Source organism: Salmo trutta, chromosome 2 (genome assembly GCF_901001165.1).
Source record: "Salmo trutta chromosome 2, fSalTru1.1, whole genome shotgun sequence".
In the NCBI taxonomy this organism is placed as follows: Eukaryota; Metazoa; Chordata; class Actinopteri; order Salmoniformes; family Salmonidae; genus Salmo; species Salmo trutta.
In genome coordinates, this window is record NC_042958.1 from 44,822,426 (window position 1) to 44,842,575 (window position 20,150).

The window sequence follows — 20,150 nt, forward strand, 5'->3', positions numbered from 1 at the left end:
TGTGGGTACCGTAGGTGAGAGTGTGGGTACTGTAGGTGAGAGTGTGGGTACCGTAGGTGAGAGTGTGGGTACCATAGGTGAGAGTGAGGGTACCGTAGGTGAGACTGTGGGTACCGTAGGTGAGAGTGTGGGTACTGTAGGTGAGAGTGTGGGTACCGTAGGTGAAAATGTGGGTATTGTAGGTGAGAGTGTGGGTACCGTAGGTGAGAATGTGGGTACTATAGTTTAGAGTGTGGGTGCTGTAGGTGAGAGTGTGGGTACCGTATGTGAGAATGTGGGTACTATAGTTTAGAGTGTGGGTGCTGTAGGTGAGAGTGATGGTACTATAGGTGAGAGTGTGGGTACTATAGGTGAGAGTGTGGGTACTGTAGGTGAGAATGAGGTAGGTGAGAGTGAGGGTACTATAGGTGAGAATTTGGGAACTATAGATGAGAGTGTGGGTGCTGTAGGTGAGAGTGTGGGTACTATAGGTGAGAGTGTGGGTACTGTAGGTGAGAGTGAGGGCTCTGTAAGTGAGAATGTGGGTACCGTAGGTGAGAATGTGGGTACCGTTGGTGAGAGTGAGGGTACTGTAGGTGAGAGTGCAGTAGTTGAGAGTGAGGGTACTATAGGTGCGTGAGTGGGTACTATAGTTGAGAGTGTGGGTACTATAGGTGAGAGTGAGGGTACTGTAGGTGAGAGTGAGGGTACTGTAGATGAGTGTGAGGGTACTGTAGGTGAGAGTGAGGGTACCGTAGGTGAGAGTGTGGGTACTATAGGTGAACGTGAGGGTACTGTAGGTGAGAGTGAGGGTGCTGTAGGTGAGAGTGAGGGAGCTTTAGGTGAAAGTGTTGACACTATTGGTGAGAATCTGGGTACTATAGGTGAGAGTGTGGGTACTGTTTGAGAGAGTGAGGTTTCTGTAGGTGAGAATGTGGGTACTATAGGTGAGAATGTGGGTACCGCAGGTGAGAGTGAGGGTACCGTAAGTGAGAGTGAGGGTACCGTAGGTGAGAATGTGGGTACCGTAGGTGAGAGTGTGGGTACCGTAGGTGAGAGTGTGGGTACCGTAGGTGAGAGTGTGGGTACCTTAGGTGAGAATGTGGGTACTATAGTTGAGAGTGTGGGTACTGTAGGTGAGCGTGAGGGTACTGTAGGTGAGCGTGAGAGTACTGTTGGTGATAGTGAAGGTACTGTAGGTGAGAGTGAGGGTACTGTAGGTGAGCGTGAGGATACTGTAGGTGAGAGCGTGGGTACTATAGGTGAGAGCGTGGGTACTGTAGGTGAGAATGTGGGTTCTATAGGTGAGATTATGGGTACTATAGATGAGATTGTGGGTATTGTAGGTGAGAATGTGGGTACTATAGTTGAGATTGTGGGTACTATAGGTGAGATTGTGGGTACCGTTGGTGAGAGTGAGGGTACTATATGTGAGATTGTGGGTACCGTTGGTGAGAGTGAGGGTACTGTAGGTGAGAGTGAGGGAACTGAAGGTGAGAGTGCAGTAGGTGAGAGTGAGGGTAATATATGTGAGAGTGTGGGTACTATAGGTGAGAGTGTGGGTACTATAGGTGATAGTGAGGGGTTGTATAGGTGAGAGTGTGGGTACTAAAGGTGACACTGTGGGTACTATAGGTGAGAGTGTGTGTACTATAAGTGAGAGTGCAGTAGGTGAGAGTGAGGGTTCTATAAGTGAGAGTGTGGGTACTATAGGTGTGAGTGAGAGTACTATAGGTGAGAGTGTGGGTACTGTAGGTGAGAGTGTGGGTACTATAGGTGAGAGTGTGAGTACTGTAGGTGAGAGTGCAGTAGGTGAGAGTGAGGGTACTATAGGTGAGAATGTGGGAACTATAGATGAGAGTGTGGGTGCTGTAGGTGAGAGTGTGGGTACTAGAGGTGAGAGTGTGGGTACTGTAGGTGAGAGTGAGGGTACTATAGGTGAGAGTGAGGGTACTGTAGGTGAGAGTGAGGGTACTGTAGGTGAGAGTGAGGGTACTGTAGATGAGTGTGAGGGTACTGTAGGTGAGAGTGAGGGTACCGTAGGTGAGAGTGTGGGTACTATAGCTGAACGTGAGGGTACTATAGGTGAGAGTGAGGGTGCTGTAGGTGAGAGTGAGGGAGATTTAGGTGAAAGTCTTGACACTATAGATGAGAATCTGGGTACTATAGGTGAGAGTGTGGGTACTGTTTGAGAGAGTGAGGGTTCTGTAGGTGAGAATGTGGGTACTATAGGTGAGAATGTGGGTACCGCAGGTGAGAGTGAGGGTACCGTAGGTGAGAGTGAGGGTACCGTAGGTGAGAATGTGGGTACCGTAGGTGAGAGTGTGGGTACCGTAGGTGAGAGTGTGGGTACCGTAGGTGAGAGTGTGGGTACCTTAGGTGAGAATGTGGGTACTATAGGTTAGAGTGTGGGTGCTGTAGGTGAGAGTAATGGTACTGTTAGTGAGAGTGTGGGTACTGTAGGTGAGCGTGAGGGTTCTGTAGGTGAGCGTGAGAGTACTGTTGGTTATAGTGAAGGTACTGTAGGTGAGAGTGAGGGTACTGTAGGTGAGCGTGAGGATACTGTAGGTGAGAGAGTGGGTACTATAGGTGAGAGCGTGGGTACTGTAGGTGAGCATGTGGGTACTATAGGTGAGATTGTGGGTATTGTAGTTGAGAATGTGGGTACTATAGTTGAGGTTGTGGGTACTATAGGTGAGATTGTGGGTACCGTTGGTGAGAGTGAGGGTACTATATGTGAGATTGTGGGTAACGTTGGTGAGAGTGAGGGTACTGTAGGTGAGAGTGAGGGTAATGAAGGTGAGAGTGTGGGTACTATAGGTGAGAGTGTGAGTACTGTAGGTGACAGTGCAGTAGGTGAGAGTGAGGGTACTATAGGTGAGAATGTGGGAACTATAGATGAGAGTGTGGGTGCTGTAGGTGAGAGTGAGGGGTTCTATAGGTGAGAGTGTGTGTAATATAAGTGAGAGTGCAGTAGGTGAGAGTGAGGGTTCTATAGGTGAGAGTGTGGGTACTATAGGTGTGAGTGAGGGTACTATAGGTGAGAGTGTGGGTACTGTAGGTGAGAGTGTGGGTACTATAGGTGAGAGTGTGAGTACTGTAGGTGAGAGTGCAGTAGGTGAGAGTGAGGGTACTATAGGTGAGAATGTGGGAACTATAGATGAGAGTGTGGGTGCTGTAGGTGAGAGTGTGGGTACTATAGGTGAGAGTGTGGGTACTGTAGGTGAGAGTGAGGGTACCGTAGGTCAGAACGTGGGTACCGTAGGTGAGAGTGTGGGTATCATAGGTGAAAATGTGGATATTGTAGGGGAGAGTGTGGGTACCGTAGGTGAGAATGTGGGTACAATAGTTTAGAGTGTGGGTGCTGTAGGTGAGAGTGATGGTACTATAGGTGAGAGTGTGGGTACTGTAGGTGAGAATGTGGGTACTATAGGTGAGATTGTGGGTACTCTAGGTGAGATTGTGGGTAATGTAGGTGAGAATGTGGGTACTATAGGTGAGATTGTGGGTACTATAGGTGAGATTGTGGGTACCGTAGGTCAGAACGTGGGTACCGTAGTTGAGAGTGTGGGTACCATAGGTGAGAGTGTGGGTACTGTAGGTGAGAGTGTGGGTACCGTAGGTGAAAATGTGGGTATTGTAGGTGAGAGTGTGGGTACCGTAGGTGAGAGTGTGGGTACCATAGGTGAAAATGTGGGTATTGTAGGTGAGAGTGTGGGTACCGTAGGTGAGAATGTGGGTACTATAGTTTAGAGTGTGGGTGCTGTAGGTGAGAGTGATGGTACTATAGGTGAGAGTGTGGGTACTGTAGGTGAGCGTTAGGGTACTGTAGGTGGCCGTGAGGGTACTGTAGGTGAGAGTGAGTTTACTGTAGGTGAGAGTGAGGGTACTGTAGGTGAGTGTGAGGGTACTGTAGGTGAGAGTGAGGGTACTGTAGGTGAGCGTGAGTGTGCTGTAGGTGAGAGCGTGGGTACTATAGTTTAGAGGGTGGGTGCTGTAGCTGAGAGTGATGGTACTATAGGTGAGAGTGTGGGTACTGTAGGTGAGCGTTAGGGTACTGTAGGTGGCCGTGAGGGTACTGTAGGTGAGAGTGAGTGTACTGTAGGTGAGAGTGGGGGTACTGTAGCTGAGAGTGTGGGTACTGTAGGTGAGAATGTGGGTACTATAGGTGAGATTGTAGGTACTCTAGGTGAGATTGTGGGTACTGTAGGTGAGAATGTGGATACTATAGGTGAGATTGTGTGTACTATAGGTGTGATTGTGGTTACCGTTGGTGAGAGTGAGGGTACTATAGGTGAGATTGTGGGTATTGTTGGTGAGAGTGAGGGTACTATAGGTGAGAGTGCAGTAGGTGAGAGTGAGGGTACTATAGGTGCGAGTGTGGGTACTATAGGTGAGAGTGTGGGTACTATAGGTGAGAGTGAGGGTACTATAGCTGAGAGTGTGGGTACTGTAGGTGAGAATGTGGGTACTATAGGTGAGATTTTGGGTACTCTAGGTGAGATTGTGGGTACTGTAGGTGAGAATGTGGGTACTATAGGTGAGATTGTGGGTACTATAGGTGAGATTGTGGGTACCGTTGGTGAGAGTGAGGGTACTGTAGGTGAGAGTGCAGTAGGTGAGAGTGAGGGTACTATAGGTGCGAGTGTGGGTACTATAGGTGAGAGTGTGGGTACTATAGGTGAGAGTGAGGGTACTATAGGTGAGAGTGTGGGTACTATAGGTGAGAGTGTGGGTACTATAGGTGAGAGTGTGGGTACTATAGGTGAGAGTGAGGGTACTATAGGTGAGAGTGTGGGTACTATAGGTGAGAGTGCAGTAGGTGAGAGTGTGGGTACTATAGGTGAGATTGTGGGTACTATAGGTGAGAGTGTGGGTACTGTAGGTGAGAATGTGGGTACTGTAGGTGAGAATGTGGTTTCTGTAGATGAGAATGTGGGTACTGTATGTGAGAGTGCTGTAGATGAGAATGTGGGTACTGTAGGTGAGAGTGCTGTAGGTGAGAATGTGGGTACTGTAGGTGAGAGTGCTGTAGGTGAGAATGTGGGTACTGTAGGTGAGAGTGCTGTAGGTGAGAATGTGGGTACTGTAGGTGAGAGTGCTGTAGATGAGAATGTGGGTACTGTAGGTGAGAGTGCTGTAGGTGAGAATGTGGGTACTGTAGGTGAGAGTGCTGTAGGTGAGAATGTGGGTACTGTAGGTGAGAATATGGGTACTGTAGATGAGAATGTGGGTACTGTAGGTGAGAAGTAATTAGCCTAGGTGTGTGTAACTCAACTTCTGGTTTTCTATGTCTCCCCCCTGCCCCCTCCCTCCCCCTCCCTCCCCCCTCCTGCAACACCCACCCCCCTCCCTCTTCCTCTCTCCTCCTTCTCCTCCCTGATCCCCCCCCCCCCCCTCCTCTCTCTTCCTCCCTCTTACCTGCGTCTCAGGAGGAACTGGTTCTAGCTGCTCTGAGGATAGAGGCTCTTCAGGTAGCCAAATACATCTCAGACAGCCCCTCCCTCTCCACTGTCACCCCCCAGGTACTGAGCTGAGCCAGCCTGCACCTGTACCTGCTCTCGCTCTGTGTGTGTGTGTGTGTGTGTGTGTGTGTGTGTGTGTGTGTGTGTGTGTGTGTGTGTGTGTGTGTGTGTGTGTGTGTGTGTGTGTGTGTGTGAGCAGCATGAGCGTGTCTCAGCCTGCCTCCCCCTCCCCCCTCTAGTCACACCATTGTGTGTGTGTGTGAACCCATGGCCGTTACTAAACAGCAACATCAACCGTCGCTGCCTCTCCCTTTTTTCCCCCATGTAACATCTCTAACACGGCTTCCAGACCCTGACCCCTGACCTCCAATCCCGGATCTCCTGAACCAATTAACTTAAAGAGTGCTGAGCCTTTTCTTTTCTTGGCTGTGTAACAAACTTTTCGGCTATTGGCCTGAACATGTCGGCTATCGGCCTGAACATGAGAGGCTTCCATTAACACTAACTTGACCTGGGAATTTTTGGAAAGTAACCAGTATTTTGTAACCCTCCTCATTCCTCGATCTGACGGGAGAGAGTGAAGCAGAATGATCAGATACTGTTGAGCCTTTCATCTGTAATCTCACATTCCTGTTTTCTGACTGACTGACTTTGTCTCCTAAATAACCCAACAAACCCCGATATCGTTGCTGCCTTGCTTCAGAAGAGAAGTCAGTAGAGGTTTCCAGATACAGATGGTTCATTTATCTTCCATCTAAGGTCTGTAGTGAAACCATGTGAAATGCATCTGTTACTGAGGGTCACACCAGATGAAAGTTAAGATAGGGACGTTGGGTAGGCCTAGTCAGGAGATAGGTCTGTTGGGTAAGCCTAGTTAGGAGATAGGTCTGTTGGGTAGGTCTAGTCAGGAGATAGGTCTGTTGGGTAGGCCTAGTCAGGAGATAGGTCTGTTGGGTAGGCCTAGTCAGGAGATAGGTCTGTTGGGTAGGCCTAGTCAGGAGATAGGTCTGTTGGGTAGGCCTAGTCAGGAGATAGGTCTGTTGGGTAGGTCTAGTCAGGAGATAGGTCTGTTGGGTAGGTCTAGTCAGGAGATAGGTCTGTTGGGTAGGCCTAGTCAGGGGATAGGTCCGTTGGGTAGGTCTAGTCAGGAGATAGGTCTGTTGGGTAGGCCTAGTCAGGAGATAGGTCTGTTGGGTAAGCCTAGTCAGGAGATAGGTCCGTTGGGTAGGTCTAGTCAGGAGATAGGTCTGTTGGGTAGGAATAGTCAGGAGATAGGTCTGTTGGGTAGCTCTAGTCAGGAGATAGGTCTGTTGGGTAGGTCTAGTCAGGAGATAGGTCTGTTGGGTAGGTCTAGTCAGGAGATAGGTCTGTTGGGTAGGTCTAGTCAGGAGATAGGTCTGTTGGGTAGGCCTAGTCAGGAGATAGGTCTGTTGGGTAAGCCTAGTCAGGAGATAGGTCCGTTGGGTAGGTCTAGTCAGGAGATAGGTCTGTTGGGTAGGCCTAGTCAGGAGATAGGTCTGTTGGGTAGGCCTAGTCAGGAGATAGGTCTGTTGGGTAAGCCTAGTCAGGAGATAGGTCTGTTGGGTAAGCCTAGTCAGGAGATAGGTCCGTTGGGTAGGTCTAGTCAGGAGATAGGTCTGTTGGGTAGGCCTAGTCAGGAGATAGGTCTGCTGGGTAGGCCTAGTCAGGAGATAGGTCCGTTGGGTAGGCCTAGTAAGGAGATAGGTCCGTTTTGAGTCTTTGAATTAAATTTTTTAAAATTATTTCACCTTTATTTTACCAGGTAGGCCAGCTGAGAATTTACAACTGCGACCTGGCCAAGATAAAGCATAGCAGTGCGACAAAAACAACAACAGAGTTACACATAAACAAACGTACAGTCAATAACATAAAAGAAAAGAAAAATAGAATATCTATGTACAGTGTGTGCAAATGTAGAAGAGTAGGGAGGTAGGCAATAAATAGGCCATAGAGGCAAAATAATTACAATTTAGCATTAATACTGAATGAAGAGATGGAGATAAAACTGTCCAGTTTGAGTGTTTTTTTGCAGCTCGTTCCAGTCACTATCTGCAGCGATCTGAAAAGACGAGCAACCCAGGGATGAGTGTGCTTTGGGGACCTTTAACAGAATGTGACTGGCAAAACTGATGTTGTATGTGGAGGATGAGGGCTGCAGTAGGTATCTCAGATAGGGGGGAGTGAGGCCTAGGAGGGTTATAGAAATAAGCATCAACCAGCAGGTCTTGCGACGGGTATGCAGAGATGACCAGTTTACAGAGGAGTATAGAGTGCAGTGATGTGTCCTATAAGGAGCATTGGTCGCAAATCTGATGGCCCGAAAGGTAAAGAACATTTAGCTGCTCGAGAGCACCTTTACCTGCCGATCTATAAATTACGTCTCCGTAATCTAGCATGGGTAGGATGGTCATCTGAATCAGGGTTAATCAGATATCCCGAGTGGTGCAGCCGTCTAAGGCACTGCATCTCAGTGCTAGAGGCGTCACTACAGATCCTGGTTCAGTGGTCTGAGGCACTGCATCTCAGTGCTAGAGGCGTCACTACAGACCCTGGTTCGATTCCAGGCTGTATCACAACTGGCCCAGCATTGTCCAGGTTAAGGTTTGGCCAGGGTAGTCCGTCACTGTAAATAAGAATTTATTTCTAGCTGACTTGCCTAGTTAAATAAAGGTTAAATATTTTTTTTTTAAATAGTTTGTCAGCTGGGGTGAAAGGCGTGATTATGATAGAGGAAACCAAGTCTAGATTTAACTTTAGCCTGCAGCTTTGATATGTGCTGAGAGAAGGACAGTGTACCTTCTACCCAAACTCCCCAGTGCTTGTATGAGGTGACTACCTCAAGCTCTAAACCCTCAGAGGTAGTAATCACAGGAGAGGGGCATTCTTCTTCCCAAACCACATGACCTTTGTTTTGGAGGTGTTCAGAACAAGGTTAAGGACAGAGAAAGCTTGTTGGACACTAAGAAAGTCTTGTTGTATAGTGTTTAACACAAAATCCGGGGAGGGGCCAGCTGAGTATAAGACTGTATCATCTGAATATAAATGGATGAGAGAGGTTCCTACTTCCTGAGCTATGTTGTTGATGTAAATTGAGAAGAGCGTGGGGTCTAGGATCGAGCCTTGGGGTACTCCCTTGGTGACAGGCAGTGGCTGAGACATCAGATGTTCTGATTTTATACACTGAACTCTTTGAGAGAGGTAGTTAGCAAACCAGGCCAAAGACCCCTCAGAGACACCAATACTCCTTAGCCGGCCCACAAGAATGGAATGATCTACTGCAGTGGTTCCCAAACTTTTTATAGTCCTGTACCCCTTCAAACATTCAACCTCCAGCTGCATACCCCCTCTAGCACCAGGGTCAGCTCATTCTCAAATGTTGTTTTTTGCCATCATTGTAAGCCTGCCACACACACACTATACGATACATTTATTAAACATAAGAATAAGTGAGTTTTTGTCACGACCCGACTCGTGGGAAGTGACAAAGAGCTCTTATAGGACCAGGGCACAAATAATAATATAATAATAATCAGTCATTTTGCTCTTTATTTAACAATCGTACATATAAAACCTTATTTGTTAATCGAAAATTGTGAATAACTCACCACAGGTTAATGAGAAGGGTGTGCTTGAAATGATGCACATAACTCTGCAATGTTGGGTTGTATTGGAGAGATTCTCAGTTTTAAATCATTTTCCACACACAGTCTGTGCCTGTATTCATGCCAGTGAGAGCAAGAACCCACTCCCTCATACACGTGGTTGCAAAGGGCATCAGTGTCTTAACAGCGCGATTTTTCAAGGCCGGATACTCTGAGCGCAGCCTAATCATGAAATCTGACAGTGGCTTCTGATTAAATTACATTTTCACAGAACCGCTTGTTGCAATTTCGATGAGGCTCTCTTGTTCAGATATCTGTAAGTGGACTGGAAGCAGGGCATGAAAGGGATAACAAATCCAGTTGTTTGTGTCATCCGTTTCGGGAAAGTACCTGCGTAATTGCGCACCCAACTCACTCAGGAGCTTCGCTATATCAGATTTGACATTGTCCGTAAGCTTGAGTGCATTTGCACACAAAAAAATCATATAATGATAGAAAGACCTGTGTGTTGTCCTTGTAAATGCAGACAGAGAAGAGCTCCAACTTAATCATAGCCTCAATTTTGTCCCGCACATTGAATATAGTTGCGGAGAGTCCCTGTAATCCTAGATTCAGATAATTCAGGTGATAAAAAACATCACCCAGATAGTGGGAGAAACTTGTCATGTGTGTGTAGTTAGTTAGATTAACAAGAATTTAAGCTTTCTGCCAATATCAAATAAGTCTATGTCCTGGGAAATGTTCTTGTTATTTACAACCTCATGCTAATCGTATTAGCCTACGTTAGCTCAGCCGTCCCGTGGAAGGGACACCGATCCCGAAGAAGCTTGTCTCTCAATACTTTGCCCCTTGATAACCAGCTCACTTCTGTATGTTGTAAAAGCGTTACATGGTCGCTGCCCATATCATTGCATAGTGCAGAAAATACACAAGAGTTCAGGGGCCTTGCTTTAACAAAGTTAACCATTTTCACTGTAGTGCCCAAAACGTCTTTCAAGCTGTCAGGCATTCCATTGGCAGCAAGAGCCTCTCAGTGGATGCTGCAGTGTACCCAAGTGGCGTCGGGAGCAACTGCTTGCATGCACGTTACCACTCCACTATGTCTCCTTGTCATGGCTTTTGCGCCATCAGTACAGATACCAACACATCTTGACCACCAAAGTCCATTTGATGTCACAAAGTTGTCACAAAAATATCCACTCCTGTTGTCCTAGTTTCTAGTCGTTTGCAGAAGAGGATGTCTTCCTTAATTGGCCCCCCATAAATGTAACGGACATATACCAGGAGCTGTGCCAGGCCTGCCACGTCTGTTGACTCATCCAGCTGTAACGCATAGAATTCACTGGCTTGTATGTGAAGCAGTAATTGTTTCAAAACATCTCCTGGCATGTCACTGATGCGTTGTGAAACATTGTTGTTTAATGAAGGCATTGTCTGTATAGTTTTTTGGGCCTTTTCCCCCAGCATTGTTCCATCCACCGCAGCAGGAAGAATTAAGTCCTCCACAATAGTATGGAGCTTGCCTGTCCTAGCCACTCGGTAGCTCACCATATAAGACGCTTCTAGCCCCTTCTTATTAATGGTATCTGTTGCTTTTATACATGTCTTACTACTCAAAAGTCATCTTAATTCTCGCTCAAAAAACTGCCGTGGCTTATTTTTCAAATTGGCATGTTTTGTTTCTAATTGTCTGCGCAAGAGTGAAGGTTTCATCGAGTTGTGAGATATTACCTTTGCACATATAACACACTGTGGCTGAGGAAAGGCACTACTCCCAATCTAAGTGAACCCCAAATAAATGTAGTTCTCATCATATTTGCGCCTCTTCGATGGTCCAACGTCCCTGTCTGTTGTTCGGTGCTTTCCCCAGGTAAGGGGGCAGTAGCTCTTTGTCTGCATCAGATTCACAACTGTCAGTGTCCATGCTAGCTGGGCTAACAACAAATGTAGAATTACTGATGCTAGCATTGGATGTGCTCGTGGAAGCAGAACAACTTGTGTCATTGAAGCAGAACAACTTGTGTCGTTGACAGGTGCAGGTGTAGTACTGCTGGTGGTAGCAGTACTACCAGTAGAGCTGGTATGTGTCTCTACGGACGTGGGTCTTACTTTAAAAAAAATAATTTAATAATTTTTAGAGCAAACGGAATGAGCAACAGCTACGTTTGGCTGTTAGTGGAATTCCTGTGAGAGAGTAACAGTTAATGCGATTGGATGTTAATTATTTGACTAGCCTACCTGTATTTGACACTGTGTTGTTATTTCGCTGAACACTAGATGTTTAATTAAACTGTTTGAAAATGTGAAGATATAAATATATATATGTATATATATATATATATATATGTATAAATATATGTATATATATATATATCTCACACATATATATATATATATATATATATATATACACTGCTCAAAAAAATAAAGGGAACACTAAAATAACACCTCCTAGATCTGAATGAATGAAATAATCTTATTAAATACTTTTTTCTTTACATAGTTGAATGTGCTGACAACAAAATCACACAAAAATAATCTATGGAAATCCAATTTATCAACCCATGGAGGTCTGGATTTGGAGTCACACTCAAAATTAAAGTGGAAAACCACACTACAGGCTGATCCAACTTTGATGTAATGTCCTTAAAACAAGTCAAAATGAGGCTCAGTAGTGTGTGTGGCCTCCACGTGCCTGTATGAACTCCCTACAACGCCTGGGCATGCTCCTGATGAGGTGGTGGATGGTCTCCTGAGGGATCTCCTCCCAGACCTGGACTAAAGCATCAGCCAACTCCTGGACAGTCTGTTGTGCAACGTGGCGTTGGTGGATGGAGCGAGACATGATGTCCCAGATGTGCTCAATTGGATTCAGGTCTGGGGAACGGGCGGGCCAGTCCATAGCATGCCTTCCTCTTGCAGGAACTGCTGACACACTCCAGCCACATGAGGTCTAGCATTGTCTTGCTTTAGGAGGAACCCAGGGCCAACCGCACCAGCATATGGTCTCACAAGGGGTCTGAGGATCTCATCTCGGTACCTAATGGCAGTCAGGCTACCTCTGGCAAGCACAGAAATGCCACCCCACACCATGACTGACCCACCGCCAAACCGGTCATGCTGAAGGATGTTGCAGGCAGCAGAACATTCTCCACGGCGTCTCCAGACTCTGTCACGTCTGTCACATGTGCTCAGTGTGAACCTGCTTTCATCTGTGAAGAGCACAGGGCGCCAGTGGCGAATTTGCCAATCTTGGTGTTCTCTGGCAAATGCCAAACGTCCTGCACGGTGTTGGGCTGTAAGCACAACCCCCACCTGTGGACATCGGGCCCTCATACCACCCTCATGGAGTCTGTTTCTGACCGTTTGAGCAGACACATGCACATTTGTGGCCTGCTGGAGGTCATTTTGCAGGGCTCTGGCAGTGCTCCTCCTGCTCCTCCTTGCACAAAGGCGGAGGTGGCGGTCCTGCTGCTGGGTTGTTGCCCTCCTACGGCCTCCTCCACGTCTCCTGATGTACTGGCCTGTCTCCTGGTAGCGCCTCCATGCTCTGCACACTACGCTGACAGACACAGCCAACCTTCTTGCCACAGCTCGTATTGATGTGCCATCCTGGATGAGCTGCAATACCTGAGCCACTTGTGTGGGTTGTAGACTCCGTCTCATGCTACCACTAGAGTGAAAGCACCGCCAGCATTCAAAAGTGACCAAAACATCAGCCAGAAAGCATAGGAACTGAGAAGTGGTCTGTGGTCACCACCTGCAGAACCACTCCTTTGTTGGGGGTGTCTTGCTAATTGCCTATAATTTCCACCTGTTGTCTTTTCCATTTGCACAACAGCATGTGAAATGTATTGTCAATCAGTGTTGCTTCCTAAGTGGACAGTTTGATTTCACAGAAGTGTGATTGACTTGGAGTTACATTGTGTTGTTTAAGTGTTCCCTTTATTTTTTTGAGCAGTATATATATATATATATATATATATATATATATATATATATATCAAGGGTAACTTTCTACTAAGGTATCTATAGATTTAATAAAGTGTGACAATTGGGTATTTTTTCCACCACTGCTAACTCTACAGTCCCGCCTCAAGAAGCCCAGCACTCACATGTGGAATCTCTTCAGTTCACCCATAGTAAAAGTAATGTTACCTCCTGTGCTATTGCCCCCTCATCACTGTGCTCCTACTGCCCTGATCCAACTACAGTCAGAACTAGATTCCATCCGCTTCTAAAGGAACCCTTCCACTTCTAAAGGAACCCTTCCTCTTCAAAAGGAACCCTTCCACTTCTAAAGGAACCCTTCCACTTCTAAAGGAAAATTAACCCTTCCACTTCTAAAGGAACCCTTCCTCTTCTAAATGAACCCTTCCACTTCTAAAGGAACCCTTCCTCTTCTAAAGGAACCCTTCCACTTCTAAAGGAACCCTTCCTCTTCAAAAGGAACCCTTCCACTTCTAAAGGAACCCTTCCTCTTCTAAAGGAACCCTTCCTCTTCTAAATGAACCCTTCCACTTCTAAAGGAACCCTTCCTCTTCTAAAGGAACCCTTCCTCTTCTAAAGGAACCCTTCCACTTCTAAAGGAACCCGTCCACTTCTAAAGGAAACCTTCCACTTCTAAAGGAAAATGAACCCTTCCACTTCTAAAGGAACCCTTCCTATTCTAAAGGAACCCTTCCTCTTCTAAAGGAACCCTTCCACTTCCAAAGGAACCCTTCCTCTTTTAAAGGAACCCTTCCTCTTCTAAAGGAACCCGTCCTCTTCTATAAGCAAGGGTTAAGGTCTCTACTTGGCACTAAGGGGATGGATAAGGGTTAAGGTCTCTACTTGGCACTAAGGGGATGGATATGGGATAAGGTCTCTAATTGGCACTAAGGGGATGGATATGGGTTAAGGTCTCTACTTGGCACTAAGGGGATGGATATGGGTTAAGGTCTCTACTTGGCACTAAGGGGATGGATATGGGGTAAGGTCTCTACTTGGCACTAAGGGGATGTATAAGGATTAAGGTCTCCACATTGCACTCAGCACTAAGGGGATGGATATGGGTTAAGGTCTCTACTTGGCACTAAGGGGATGGATAAGGGTTAAGGTCTCTACTTGGCACTAAGGGGATGGATATGGGGTAAGGTCTCTACTTGGCACTAAGGGGATGGATATGGGGTAAGGTCTCTACTTGGCACTAAGGGGATGTATAAGGATTAAGGTCTCCACATTGCACTCAGCACTAAGGGGATGGATATGGGTTAAGGTCTCTACTTGGCACTAAGGGGATGGATAAGGGTTAAGGTCTCTACTTGGCACTAAGGGGATGGATAAGGGGTAAGGTCTCTACTTGGCACTAAGGGGATGGATATGGGTTAAGGTCGCTACTTGGCACTAAGGGGATGGATATGGGTTAAGGTCTCTACTTGGCACTAAGGGGATGTATAAGGATTAAGGTCTCCACATTGCACTCAGCACTAAGGGGATGGATATGGGTTAAGGTCTCTACTTGGCACTAAGGGGATGGATATGGGTTAAGGTCTCTACTTGGCACTAAGGGGATGGATATGGGGTAAGGCCTCTACTTGGCACTAAGGGGATGGATATGGGTTAAGGTCTCTACTTGGCACTAAGGGGATAGATATGGGGTAAGGTCTCTACTTGGCACTCAGGGGATGGATATGGGTTAAGGTCTCTACTTGGCACTAAGGGGATGGATATGGGTTAAGGACTCTACTTGGCACTAAGGGGATGGATATGGGTTAAGGTCTCTACTTAGCACTAAGGGGATGGATATGGGTTAAGGTCTCTACTTGGCACTAAGGGGGAGATTATGGGTTAAGGTCTCTACTTGGCACTAAGGTGATGGATATGGGTTAAGGTCTCTACTTGGCACTAAGGGGATGGATATGGGTTAAGGTCTCTACTTGGCACTAAGGGGATGGATATGGGTTAAGGTCTCTACTTGGCACTAAGGGGATTGATATGGGTTAAGGTCTCTACTTGGCACTAAGGGGATGGATATGGGTTAAGGTCTCTACTTGGCACTAAGGGGATGGATATGGGTTAAGGTCTCTACTTGGCACTAAGGGGATGGATATGGGTTAAGGTCTCTACTTGGCACTAAGGGGATGGATATGGGGTAAGGTCTCTACTTGGCACTAAGGGGATGGATATGGGGTAAGGTCTCTACTTGGCACTAAGGGGATGGATATGGGTTAAGGTCTCTACTTGGCACTAAGGGGATGGATATGGGGTAAGGTCTCTACTTGGCACTAAGGGGATGGATATGGGTTAAGGTCTCTACTTGGCACTAAGGGGATGGATATAGGGTAAGGTCTCTACTTGGCACTAAGGGGATGGATATGGGTTAAGGTCTCTACTTGGCACTAAGGGGATGGATATGGGTTAGGTCTCTACTTGGCACTAAGGGGATGGATATGGGGTAAGGTCTCTACTTGGCACTAAGGGGATGGATATGGGTTAAGGTCTCTACTTGGCACTAAGGGGATGGATATGGGTTAAGGTCTCTACTTTTCTCTAAGGGGATGGATAAGGGTTAAGGTCTCTACTTGGCACTAAGGGGATGGATATGGGTTAAGGTCTCTACTTGGCACTAAAGGGATGGATAAGGGTTAAGGTCTCTACTTGGCACTAAGGGGATAGATAAGGGTTAAGGTCTCTACTTGGCACTAAGGGGATGGATAAGGGTTAAGGTCTCTACTTGGCACTAAGGGGATGGATATGGGTTAAGGTCTCTAATTGGCACTAAGGGGATGGATATGGGTTAAGGTCTCTACTTGGCACTAAGGGGATGGATATGGGTTAAGGTCTCTACTTGGCACTAAGGGGATGGATATGGGGTAAGGTCTCTACTTGGCACTAAGGGGATGTATAAGGATTAAGGTCTCCACATTGCACTCAGCACTAAGGGGATGGATATGGGTTAAGGTCTCTACTTGGCACTAAGGGGATGGATAAGGGTTAAGGTCTCTACTTGGCACTAAGGGGATGGATATGGGGTAAGGTTTCTACTTGGCACTAAGGGGATGGATATGGGGTAAGGTCTCTACTTGGCACTAAGGGGATGTATAAGGATTAAGGTCTCCACATTGCACTCAGCACTAAGGGGATGGATATGGGTTAAGGTCTCTACTTGGCACTAAGGGGATGGATAAGGGTTAAGGTCTCTACTTGGCACTAAGGGGATGGATAAGGGGTAAGGTCTCTACTTGGCACTAAGGGGATGGATATGGGTTAAGGTCGCTACTTGGCACTAAGGGGATGGATATGGGGTAAGGTCTCTACTTGGCACTAAGGGGATGGATATGGGTTAAGGTCTCTACTTGGCACTAAGGGGATGGATATGGGTTAAGGTCTCTACTTGGCACTAAGGGGATGGATATGGGGTAAGGCCTCTACTTGGCACTAAGGGGATGGATATGGGTTAAGGTCTCTACTTGGCACTAAGGGGATAGATATGGGGTAAGGTCTCTACTTGGCACTCAGGGGATGGATATGGGTTAAGGTCTCTACTTGGCACTAAGGGGATGGATATGGGCTAAGGACTCTACTTGGCACTAAGGGGATGGATATGGGTTAAGGTCTCTACTTAGCACTAAGGGGATGGATATGGGTTAAGGTCTCTACTTGGCACTAAGGGGGAGATTATGGGTTAAGGTCTCTACTTGGCACTAAGGGGATGGATATGGGTTAAGGTCTCTACTTGGCACTAAGGGGATTGATATGGGTTAAGGTCTCTACTTGGCACTAAGGGGATGGATATGGGTTAAGGTCTCTACTTGGCACTAAGGGGATGGATATGGGTTAAGGTCTCTACTTGGCACTAAGGGGATGGATATGGGTTAAGGTCTCTACTTGGCACTAAGGGGATGGATATGGGTTAAGGTCTCTACTTGGCACTAAGGGGATGGATATGGGGTAAGGTCTCTACTTGGCACTAAGGGGATGGATATGGGTTAAGGTCTCTACTTGGCACTAAGGGGATGGATATGGGTTAAGGTCTCTACTTGGCACTAAGGGGATGGATATGGGTTAAGGTCTCTACTTGGCACTAAGGGGATGTATAAGGGTTAAGGTCTCTACTTTGCACTAAGGGGATGGATAAGGGTTAAGGTCTCTACTTGGCACTAAGGGGATGGATAAGGGTTAAGGTCTCTACTTGGCACTAAGGGGATGGATAAGGGTTAAGGTCTCTACTTGGCACTAAGGGGATGGATAAGGGTTAAGGTCTCTACTTGGCTCTAAGGGGATGGATATGGGTTAAGGTCTCTACTTGGCACTAAGGGGATGGATATGGGGTAAGGTCTCTACTTGGCACTAAGGGGATGGATATGGGGTAAGGTCTCTACTTGGCACTAAGGGGATGGATAAGGATTAAGGTCTCCACATTGCACTCAGCACTAAGGGGATGGATATGGGTTAAGGTCTCTACTTGGCACTAAGGGGATGGATAAGGGTTAAGGTCTCTACTTGGCACTAAGGGGATGGATCAGGATTAAGGTCTCTACTTGGCACTAAGGGGATGGATAAGGGTTAAGGTCTCTACTTGGCACTAAGGGGATGGATATGGGTTAAGGTCTCTACTTGGCACTAAGGGGATGGATATGGGATAAGGTCTCTACTTGGCACTAAGGGGATGGATATGGGTTAAGGTCTCTACTTGGCACTAAGGGGATGGATAAGGATTAAGGTCTCCACATTGCACTCAGCACTAAGGGGATGGATATGGGTTAAGGTCTCTACTTGGCACTAAGGGGATGGATATGGGTTAAGGTCTCTACTTGGCACTAATGGGATGGATATGGGTTAAGGTCTCCACTTGGCACTAAGGGGATAGATATGGGGTAAGGTCTCTACTTGGCACTAAGGGGATGGATATGGGTTAAGGTCTCTACTTGGCACTAAGGGGATGGATATGGGTAAAGGTCTCTACTTGGCACTAAGGGGATGGATATGGGTTAAGGTCTCTACTTGGCACTAAGGGGATGGATATGGGTTAAGGTCTCTACTTGGCACTAAGGGGATGGATATGGGTTAAGGTCTCTACTTGGCACTAAGGGGATGGATATGGGTTAAGGTCTCTACTTGGCACTAAGGGGATGGATATGGGGTAAGGTCTCTACTTGGCACTAAGGGGATGGATATGGGGTAAGGTCTCTACTTGGCACTAAGGGGATGGATATGGGTTAAGGTCTCTACTTGGCACTAAGGGGATGGATATGGGTTAAGGTCTCTACTTGGCACTAAGGGGATGGATATGGGTTAAGGTCTCTACTTGGCACTAAGGGGATGGATATGGGATAAGGTCTCTACTTGGCACTAAGGGGATGGATATGGGGTAAGGCCCAGAGATAGACTAGTGTCCTGTCCAGGAGATGTACCTGGATGTTCATTATATAAATCTGGACAGAGAGGGCTGTTTACCCAGTTGGTGGCAGGCCGACTAAGGACCAACTATATTTAACCTGCTGATTGATTATATATCAACAAATCTGGATTGAGCGACTACCCTAGTTGGTGGCAGGCTGACTGAGCCAATCCCCTGGCCAATACCCAGGAAGACTAGCTGTTGTCATGGCCTCAGTTTATGGGATACTAATCAAATCCAATCTTTGGCTCTACAGTATGTTGGCTAGCGCAGTTGGTGGCTGTCTTGGGGACTGAGGTCCAATCCCTAAGACTACCGAGTCTTCTTGGACCTGCTCATCCTTACAACTGCTACAGTTTGTCTCTATGGATCTTAAGCAGCAGAGCCAGTGTTATAATATCATACTATAGAATAAGAAAGGTATTAGTGGTTAAATGCCGCAGCTAGACCCAACACATCTCTCTAGGACTACTGTATTAGTGGGGCTTAAAGTCTCCTACACCCCCATGAGGCCCCAATCCCCTAATCCCCCACAGGGAGGATTAAACCATCCACGGCTGTTTTGGGGGAGGGGGGGTGGGGGGGCAACTCCATGATCAGATTCTGGGTTATGATGTCATAATCAGATTCTGGGTTATGATGTCATAATCAGATTCTGGGTTGGATTCTGTGTTCAGACATTTCAGGTGACTAGCTAACGTTTTTTTATGTGTTTCTTTATTACAGTAAAGATATCCAAGTTCATGTTGGATTTTCTGATGCCCTGCAGATGCTTTGCCGTATGGGGCCAAGCGCTACTGAACTTGTCTTCTATGGCAAACCCCTGTCAATTACCCTAACCTGTGGGCAGTGGAGACATACAGTCAGTGGACGTTAGATGTATTACTATAAAACTGGCTCCAGGTCAGATTGGATAGATTGGAAATTAAGTGTTTTCACAGGACCTTTTACACCTATCAAAATAATAACAACTTCCTCTGACATTGTGATGCGCCTAGTCACATGATTCATGACACTAATATTGTGCTACTACCTATCCCTGTCCCTCCCCCAATACCACCTATCCCTGTCCCTCCCCCAATACCCCCTATCCCTGTCCCTGTCCCTCCCCCAATACCCACTATCCCTGTCCTTCCCCCAATACCCCCTATCCCTGTCCCTCCCCCAATACCCCATATCCCTATCCCTGTCCCTCCCCCAATACACCCTGTCCCTGCCCCTCCCCCAATACCCCCTGTCACTGTCCCTCCCCCAATACCCCCTATCACTGTCCCTCCCCCAATACCCCCTATCCCTGTCCCTCCCCCAATACCCCCTATCCCTGTCCCTCCCCCAATACCCCCTATCCCTCCTCCAATACCCCCTATCCCTGTCCCTCCCCCAATACCCCCTGTCCCTGTCCCTGTCCCTCCCCCAATACCCCCTATCCCTGTCCCTCCCCCAATACTCCCAATACCCCCTGTCCCTCCCCCAATACCCCCAGTCCCTCCCCCAATACCCCCTATCCCTGTCCCTCCCCCAATACCCCTATCCCTGTCCCTCCCCCAATACCCCCTATCCCGGTCCCTCCCCCAATACCCCCTATCGATGTCCCTCCCCCAATACCCGCTATCCCGGTCCCTCCCCCAATACCCCCTATTCCTGTCCCTCCCTCCCCCAATACCCCCTATCCCTGTCCCTGTCCCTCCCCCAATACACCCT

General features: G+C 47.3%; 1 protein-coding gene and 4 long non-coding RNA genes across 5 annotated transcripts in view; all 5 read left to right on the forward strand.

The window, feature by feature from the left end:
• Nucleotides 1-20,150, forward strand: part of LOC115163111 (serine-rich adhesin for platelets) — a 217,806-nt gene that overhangs the window by 175,296 nt on the left and 22,360 nt on the right. The window contains exon 19 of the mRNA XM_029714736.1: nucleotides 5,412-5,504. Within this exon, the coding sequence (XP_029570596.1) occupies nucleotides 5,412-5,504 (93 nt within the window). The remainder of the gene's footprint in view (nucleotides 1-5,411; nucleotides 5,505-20,150) is intronic.
• On the forward strand, nucleotides 5,653-7,191 carry LOC115155700 (uncharacterized). Its single transcript, XR_003868108.1, has 2 exons — nucleotides 5,653-7,109; nucleotides 7,140-7,191. It is a non-coding gene; the product is annotated as an uncharacterized LOC115155700 (long non-coding RNA).
• On the forward strand, nucleotides 13,434-15,143 carry LOC115155706 (uncharacterized). Its single transcript, XR_003868114.1, has 2 exons — nucleotides 13,434-14,438; nucleotides 14,560-15,143. It is a non-coding gene; the product is annotated as an uncharacterized LOC115155706 (long non-coding RNA).
• Nucleotides 16,376-17,562, forward strand: LOC115155724 (uncharacterized). The gene is made up of 3 exons (XR_003868118.1): nucleotides 16,376-16,396; nucleotides 16,739-17,232; nucleotides 17,506-17,562. It is a non-coding gene; the product is annotated as an uncharacterized LOC115155724 (long non-coding RNA).
• On the forward strand, nucleotides 17,558-18,362 carry LOC115155717 (uncharacterized). Its single transcript, XR_003868117.1, has 2 exons — nucleotides 17,558-17,657; nucleotides 17,817-18,362. It is a non-coding gene; the product is annotated as an uncharacterized LOC115155717 (long non-coding RNA).